The 8,743-nt window shown below is 30.5% G+C and overlaps 1 protein-coding gene across 1 annotated transcript; it reads left to right on the forward strand.

The window, feature by feature from the left end:
• Positions 1-3,697: 3,697 nt before the first annotated feature.
• LOC134724549 (uncharacterized) lies at positions 3,698-8,463 on the forward strand. The gene is made up of 5 exons (XM_063587644.1): positions 3,698-3,849; positions 4,721-4,984; positions 6,138-6,392; positions 6,711-6,977; positions 7,842-8,463. The coding sequence occupies exons 1-5, from the start codon at positions 3,765-3,767 to the stop codon at positions 8,069-8,071; spliced, it is 1,101 nt and encodes a 366-aa protein (XP_063443714.1). The 5' UTR covers positions 3,698-3,764; the 3' UTR covers positions 8,072-8,463.
• The last annotated feature ends 280 nt before the right edge of the window (positions 8,464-8,743 follow it).

An 8,743-nucleotide genomic window follows, 5' to 3' on the forward strand; every position in this document is an offset into this window, starting at 1 on the left:
TGTTTTGCAATGTTGTCAGCACTTCGACATTTTGATGTATATTCGAATCCCACTGTATATCCTATTCTTGTTTGTTCTGATCATAATCCTCTCACCTTCATACATAAAATGAGAAACAAGAATCAGAGGTTGACTTGGTGGAGTTTATTGTTACAGGAATATGATGTAATTGTTAAACCTGTTAAGGGTTAAGATAATGTTAAAGCAGATGCTTTATCTAGAGCTTATTAAAATACTTTGTATATACTATGTATTTTTGTTCATATTATTCATGATAAGTTTTTGTTACACTAAAACTTCTTTTAGGGGGGAGGTGTTATGATATTGTAATTATTGTATTTATTTATGTTGGCCTGATTTGTGTTGTGTGGCCTGATAGTTGTTTACAGAATAATCTTATAACTGTGCAGTTTCGAAATCACTGGAACAATCACAGAATGATTGAAACTTTCCATTTGACTTACATAATGATTCCAGAATGATCCTAATAAAAGATGCGTTATATAAACTTCTACATTTTACTAGAAACTTCCGTTGTCACTTTCTAGGACGTTCCATTATAGAGTGTTCTAGAATTTTCCGTGACAACTATATATATACAGACACTAAAGTTAAACTCTCAGACTTAGACTTAGACATCGATAGACATTAGTATTCACAGCATTTGGATTGACACTTTTATTCTACAAACAACATCATACTGGATGGTGACCTTAATAGTGAACGTAATATTCAGATAGGATTCCGAAAGATTTCCGGATACAGATAAAGATAAAAGATTGGACTCATATTTTGACAGTTAAGTTGACAGTAATATTTGTGTAATACTTCTTGTATACTTTTGTATAATAAATATTGTTAAACCTTACTACTTATTTGTGTCTTTTGTTGGCTACAATTTAAAGGCGATTTCTGGCTGTGTAAGTGTAGTTACTACAAGTATTGAATGACAATGTAAAACACATACTGTTATGGACATCTAAAAACATTGGATTAAACTCATCTATTCCAAATTCAGATATATAATCAAACATGTGAGGAGATACAATTAGATAATCTACTACGCGCGAGTCTATACATGTAGTATGATTTATGAATTTGTCTGAAAAAATACGACCCTTACATATACAAATTTTCAATTTTTTACATAGTCCTAAAAGAAGCGTACCATATTTATTCACTTTACCTTAATCTTAACTGTATCTTTGTAGAGGAATATTTTTTTACTTTCTAACACAAAAAAGGGGAAAATGTCTTTACTAATGACATCGTCTTCTATCTGTAAAATTGCTAGTAAATTTTCATCATTTTCAACATGATCACTATCAATACAGGTTCTAAATTTAAAAAAAATACCAATCAGTTCTTCTTCTTTTGAAGTCGTGTATTTGAAAATCGAGTAAGTTCACCTTCAATATCTGAAAAGATTAGTTAGAAAAATATCTGGAGACTCTGGAGGTATATAACCACAACCAAGTAAGATATGTTTACCTGTATCAAAATGTCCATGTAAAATGTCTACCCGCTGATCGAACTTAGATTCAGAGATATAGTACGTGTATAATCTTTTGGTAATTTAATTTCATCATAATCATCATTTTTGGTTTCTACAAACAATAGAATATCATGTTTTTAACAAACTTATTAAAGTCAGGATTCAACCATTTTGTTTTATAACGCAAACATTGAGGCATGCGATATTGAGTTTATCCACATTATTTTTTAAAGTCGTCAGAGAAAATGTTCAACATCGGCACATTTTGCAAATTGAAACGGGTACTTATTGCGCGGATTTTTTTTTATAAAAAAATACTCACGAAGAGAAAATTTAAAACTCTGACTAATTGATCGACAGATTACACACATGAGATTGGGGATGTGATTAAAAATCTAGAGACCAGGACACCTACAATCTTAATTTGAATAATAAGCCCATAAACTACTTATTTATCATGACCTATATTCATTTCCGATTACATCTTCATTGTCCAATATATAGGTTCTCAATTAATCATTTCCTATCATTTCCACTTTTTGTTGACTAAAGACTCACAATATTTTATAAAATAAACCAATCAACAGTTGTTTAAGAAGTTCAAATGAGGATAAAAGGAGATGAATTCGCTTTTTTATTTATTATTTTTTTTTCATGAAAAAAAACCCCAACATGTATCAAAAATACTATTATATGTTCCAACAATAGAACGACATGTTGTCACGATCATAGGTGTACTAATATAACCTCTGAAGTGTACAGGGTCTTCTCTTGAGAGAATCTTTTAGATCTTATAGATTAATCGTAGAACATATTTTACGTTGTTATTCATAGATTGGATTGCTTTTAACACATAACATGTTAATGTTTCAATTTTTTAATAACAAGATAGGAATGAAAACAACACATCTTGTAGCTTGGTCACTATGTAATTTGTTATATACCTAGGTTTGACGGTTTGTTATTTTTATTGGAAAACAAATGTTGTTAATAATGTCATGACGAATAGGGGTAAAGCTAGGGGATTGTTTTATCTAAATTTAAAGATGTCAACTCTTTTCAGCTAGTTGGTATCATGTATTCTTTAAAATAAATTATTTTTGGGAAAAAAATATATATATCTATATTTTAATTGCTAATATCTAGAGAGTTGAACAAGTGCTATATGAATTTTTCACACTTCACATTTCCACAGTCAATAAATAAATGTAGATCTAAAATTGTAGATTCAGAAAGTTTCCATAGCTTCCAAATTTTTAATATATATTACTGCACGAGTTTCTGAATGGAAAACAAGAAACTATACAGACATTTGTCTCTCTCTCACGCACGACAGAATCGTTGCCAATAAGGAAGAAGAGCTTACAAGAACATGTTAATTTACAATCGCTGAATAATAAAAACATGAAACCATAGTAAATAGAATATTTCTATTAGGTCAAAAGATGTCTATCTGTTGTTAATTCTCTTATTATTTCATGTAAAACACATGTTTAATTTAAACTAAAGTCACATGAAATGATTTTTTTTCTTCAAAATAATGATTTCGAATTTGTTGAACCAATGCATGCATATATACTGTAAGTAAGTTCTGTATGCACACTAATTTTTTTTATCTTTTTTATCAACAGTAGTAGAACCTTATTTTTAGTATTTTGATTTTTATTATCAATTTTTCTCTTTAATCTTCGGAAATTGATTGGTAAGTGTAATATACAAAAACACAAAAACTATTTAAACCAACACCCAATTGCATCCGTTATCAGCAATCTTACTAGTACATTTTGCACACCTTCCTTCAGCAGTTATACTTTGTTTGTAAATATTGACCCTTGAAAAATATGTCAGAAATGAAATAACTGTTGTGAATCATAAAAATATGCAGGTGACACACTTGTAACATAAGTGTCTTTTTGACATATAGTCCCATTTTATGAACTTTTGATATTATTGTCGGAAGGATTAAAACGCGAAATGGGAAACATCTGACATCAATTGATGTGACGTGGTTATTGCTAATCAGAAAATGTACACACTAATGAGTTTGATTTATTTATCTTCTCTTCATATTAACCCTTACTTGGTGCGTTTGTCCTCATCCTTCCCAATTATTTTGTTGAAGGATTAGTTGACTAAGAAATTAAATCTTAGTCAGATGATGTAGCTCCATGAAGTGTGTCAAGAGTTTTGTGGTTACTAATATGTATATAAAGTCGCAAACATAAGCTTATGTCACTACAGTTTTCTTTTGTCTTTAAGAAGCTACAATATGAAAAACGTGTTTGTTATTTTTGTCGTCGTCCTGGTAGCTACAGTCGCTGCAAAAAAGGGATGGAAAATCCGACCACGACAACGTAAGTCTAAAGTTTAACAAGCATTTTAATACGTTTAGTGTAAGCATTAAAATTTTAACTACCTTTACAATCATTTTAATTAGTTGAACAATTATTCAAATTACTATAACTAGCATTTCTATTATTTAGTAAGCATTTTTGTTAGTTTATCAAGCATTTCAATAAGTTTAACAAGTATTCAAATTACTATAACTAGCATTTTTATAAGTTTAACAAGCATTTTAATTACCAAAATTACTACATAGTGCACCAGATGGTCAGTCCAGGGAAATAAGCAAGACTGTCTTTCATAAAAATTTGTAAAATAATTCAAAATCAAAAGCAGCTGACCTTGAAAATATATAAAATAAAATACAATCAATAAAGAAAACGTTCTGATTTGATTTTACAAATGAACAATAAAATAGCACTTTATAAGTTTGTAGCGTCCGGGGCGCTTTTCAGTATTAACGCTCAAACCACAGGCTTATAAAACACGAATACACCAGACGCTGTATGACCAAAATGGGGAAAACAAAACAATGTTGCTTGTATCTTAAGTCAACATTGCTGGAGGGATTGAGGATATGTGTTTCTTAATAGTTTCGAAATTCATTAAAAGAAAATTCAAGAAAAGTAGGTTATACATTATGTCAGTACTGAAAAACTCCAATAAGAACTTTTTCGATGCCGAATAAAGAAGATATGTAGTAAAATGTATGTTATATACTAGTACGTTTTTTGCCTGATATATTAAGATCTTGTTTGAATTATTATAAAGGATAAATATTGAACATATAATGTGTCAAAATATTAGTATTTGAACAAAATAGGACTTGTTTACTTAAAGTTTTTATTTTAAACCTTGAAAATGATTAAACCAACTTTTCAGAATGCAAATATGATAAAAGTGCATGGAGTGACTGTGACACAACAACAAATACCGTCAGCCGAGTTCTGACTCTAAAATCAGGCAAGGAAGGATGCCAACAGACACAGAATCAAACTATTACATGTGATAGGTTTGATAGGCTACAAGCATGGAAAATAAAAAAGGCGGAAAGTAGAAGAGAATTGCAGGAAAAGAAACATCAAAGAAAAGAACGAAAACAAGAGATGAAAGAGAATAAACAGCTTGTGAAAGAGCAACTTAAAAGTAAGAACATGTATGAGAATGATTGAAAAATAGTATGTTACACATAAAATATTGTTATTTACAAACATAATCAGAATTTTTACTATTTTGATGCAGGTTGTGATTTCTAAAACAATTGCTTCCTAATAAATTAAGCTTTAAAAATCATTTCGGTAAGAGTACGTATCGTATATATAGACAGAAAAATTTAGAATATATTGTAAAAATGAGTAATTAAAAATATTTATGTAATTTGTTTTCGAGTCCTCTTATCTTTAGATAACCCAATTTCTACTTAATTGAAGCCAATAAAAAATATATGACTGTATATCAAACAACATAAGTAATACTGATTTTATTCTTCTAACTTTTCCTCTTAAGTTTAAAACGATTCTCTGATACTAAGAATATAATTGAACGATTTTTTTTATCTTTATAATTATCTAAATCGGTATGTATTAAATAAAACTTCGTTATTCAACAACATACCATCAAATGCTACTTCTAGGATCAGCCTAGCGAGTTCTAAATGTGATATTTTTTCTTTAAATTTGGGCAAGGTTTTCCATGATTTTGGGAACAAAATTTGAGGTAAAAATAGGGGTACACCGACTTCGTTTTGTCACTATAGCAATCTCAATTTCGTGTTTTATGAAATAATCTCGCCCTTCATTTCTGTAGACCTACGTCTCAGAATCTTCTACCTACTGAATAAAAGATAATTTCTATTCATCCTGAAAATGAATGAAACATTTGCCACTGGCTTACAAACAAAAAACAACCAATCATATTGAAATAAACAGCATAGCAAATAAATGATAATTGTTTCCTGTCTACGACACAGTTGTCTATTGTATAAGTAAACTCTTTTGATAAAAGGATTATTCTCTCTTTGATCAGTATATAGGTAAACAAAAAAGTGGTGCAAACATATTTCTGATTTTGGATTTTCTGGATTTACATTAATCAGAGATGTTCACTCAAAACTTAACATTGTTAGAGCGATGATGAATGAGAACAATCGGGAACCTTTATATATCAGTATTTTATTTATGTAAACGAATGAATGTTTTGTTTGGTTTGCATTCGAATTGGTACATGCATGGAGTCAATATACGTGATTTATTAATTTGTAGTATCTTTAATAATATTGCGATCATGTTTTTTTATATAGGATGTAGTTATGAACACAGTGATTGGAGTGAGTGCGATCAAGCAACAAATACAGTAACCCGAAATTTTACTTTGAGTGAAGGCGAACAGGGTTGTGAACAATCACACACTATCACCATAACTTGTGACAAACTAAATAGAATACAGACATGGAAAGCAAAGAAAAGGGACCGTAAACAGAATAGAAAAGACGAAAAATTGCAAATGAAGCAAGAGAGAAAAGAGAAAAGAAAGCTTGAAAAAGAACAAAGACTTAGTATGTATTGATTTTAAAATTTAATTCACTACAGTTGTTTATTCGGTATTATCAATCTATGATGGAATACAACCAGCTTTTTCATCATACAAATAATTAAGGTTAAAATGTACTTGTCAGGAGCGTACCAGATGAAATATATTTGATGAACGCATGGAAATGACACCCTTGTTGGAAGGGGGTTGCCAGTTTTACTTGTTTTTTTTATATTTGTTGTGGGTTTGTTTTAATACTATTAAACGCTCAAACATTGATATTCAAACTTCTTTGTGAAATATGTTAATTCTTTGTATTTTTTCTCATCACAATTTATTTCAGAATGCAAATACGACAAGGAAGACTGGAGTGAATGTGATAACACAACAAACACAGTAACCCGAGTTATGACATTAAGGGACGGAGAAGAAGAAGAATGCGAACCAATAATAAATGTCACCATTTCATGTTCAAAGTTTGAGCGTATTCAACAGTGGAAAGCAAGAAAAATGGAGCGCAAGAATGAAAAAAAGGAGAATAAAATGTTTATTAGAGAACAGAAAAATATGTGGAAAGAAAATAAAAAGATAGTGAAGGAACAACGTAGACGTAAGTAAATAAATTAACAAAACAAAACAAACAAACAAAAAGTGACATAAAACAAAATTCAAATGATAAAAAGAGTAACTCCCAGTAACAATTAAGTTCTCACTGACACAAGTATAAGTGGATTCCTGGATTACAAAATGCACATCCTAATGATTTAAAGCTTAATTTTATAGAATAAACAATGAAATCAATGCAATTTAACAAACAAGATACGTCTACAGATCAAAACAGTCTTTTACAATGGACAGATGAGACTCCCACAGGGTACCCTCCTCAGGTCGCAAGGTCGCTTTTAAATTCGTCGAGAGGTCGTTTTTAAGGGAAATGTACAGGTCGCAGGTCGTTTTTCCCAACTCAGAGGACGGAAGTCGGTCGGAGGTCACTTTTTTTCCAAATTTAACAGGTCGCAGGTCGTCTTTAGAAGGCCCTCAGGTCGGAAGTCGCCTCTAAAAAGCCCAGAGGTCGCAGGTCGTTTTTGACCCTGCGGGAGCCTCACAGATGTCTTTACAATATGTCAAGCTCTTATTCACCTCCTTGTTAAAAAAATGATGTTTTAGTCATGTCTGGTTATTCGTTCAAGTAAATAGAATGCTTTTTAATTTTAAAAAAGTGTTTTGAAGTTAACCCTGTTAAGGATGTCCCATTTAATTGATTAACCGTGATGTTATAATTCACTAACAAAAACTTCCCATACCGAATTTAAAAGATTTCAGAATAATTCTTAATCAGCAAACACTTTCTCTTATTTTTTGGTTTTCGTTGCATTCACGGATCGACTCTACATATTCAAAGACAGGGCTTTAAGAACCGCCGATTGTATTATATTCTATGAATATAGGTTTATATTGACATGTTTATTTTCAGTCGGATGCAGTTTTGATGTTACCTTTAGTGAATGTGATCTTACAACTAACATGGTTACAAAATCGTACATACCAACAACAGATGATGATGATTCATGTGAAAACAGGTCATTTGAATATTCATGTGATTTGCATGAAAGATTAATGGAAAAGAAGAGAAAACGTCAAGACAAAAGAGGCAACAGAAAAATAAATAGGAAGGAATTTAGACAGCAGAGGCTTCTGATCTAAACTAAAGACTTTTGAATAATGATCAAGAAGAAATCCACTTTTCATCATGTACAATGTATTAAGACTGAGAAAAAAGTTAGTTCAACCCTGCGTCAAATTGTTTTCTATACATATGAAAGTGACAGAGAACATGTGACTATGTACTTTGGTGGTTTACTAATATCAATTGTGAAAATAGGCTGATATTGAAATCTAGATAAATTGCAATCTAAATATAATACATGAATATCTATATGTATAAAAATTCCAAAATATATTAAAATTGTGGTTCTTTGACAGCAATAATTGATAGACTCTTTTTTTTTAAATCTGTTGAAACTAAAGACGACAGTCATTTTGCGTTTCTTTTTTTAAACCATACTTCTTTTAATAAATAGTGTACAAGTCTTCTTTGACTGCCATTTTTTATCTCAGTTGTTGGAATCATACGCAATACTTGTGTTGCTGAAGTCTTGTATTAGAAGTTGATGATGTGATTTCCGGATCTTCTTTTATGGTAGGCTGTTTCTTTTAAATCGACCATCGAAATATACATAAGTCCTTTCTACCTTGAACTCGCACACAATTCGAAATAAGATACTTTAAAAGATGATTTGTTTCTTCTAAACCGCTTTATGAGATTTAAACATTTAAACTACTGTTGCTAAAAAACTGTTAAGTTACAACTTCCTG

This window comes from Mytilus trossulus, chromosome 1, assembly GCF_036588685.1.
Source record: "Mytilus trossulus isolate FHL-02 chromosome 1, PNRI_Mtr1.1.1.hap1, whole genome shotgun sequence".
Taxonomy (NCBI): Eukaryota; Metazoa; Mollusca; class Bivalvia; order Mytilida; family Mytilidae; genus Mytilus; species Mytilus trossulus.

What these genes read in the sequence shown, in the direction of transcription:
- LOC134724549 (XM_063587644.1), top strand. Translation starts at nt 3,765, where the DNA reads ATGAAAAACGTGTTTGTTATTTTTGTCGTCGTCCTGGTAGCTACAGTC. An exon ending in GAAAATCCGACCACGACAAC is followed by an intron (nt 3,850 to 4,720) that starts GTAAGTCTAAAG and finishes CCAACTTTTCAG; the next exon opens with AATGCAAATATGATAAAAGT. An exon ending in AGTGAAGGAACAACGTAGAC is followed by an intron (nt 6,978 to 7,841) that starts GTAAGTAAATAA and finishes GTTTATTTTCAG; the next exon opens with TCGGATGCAGTTTTGATGTT.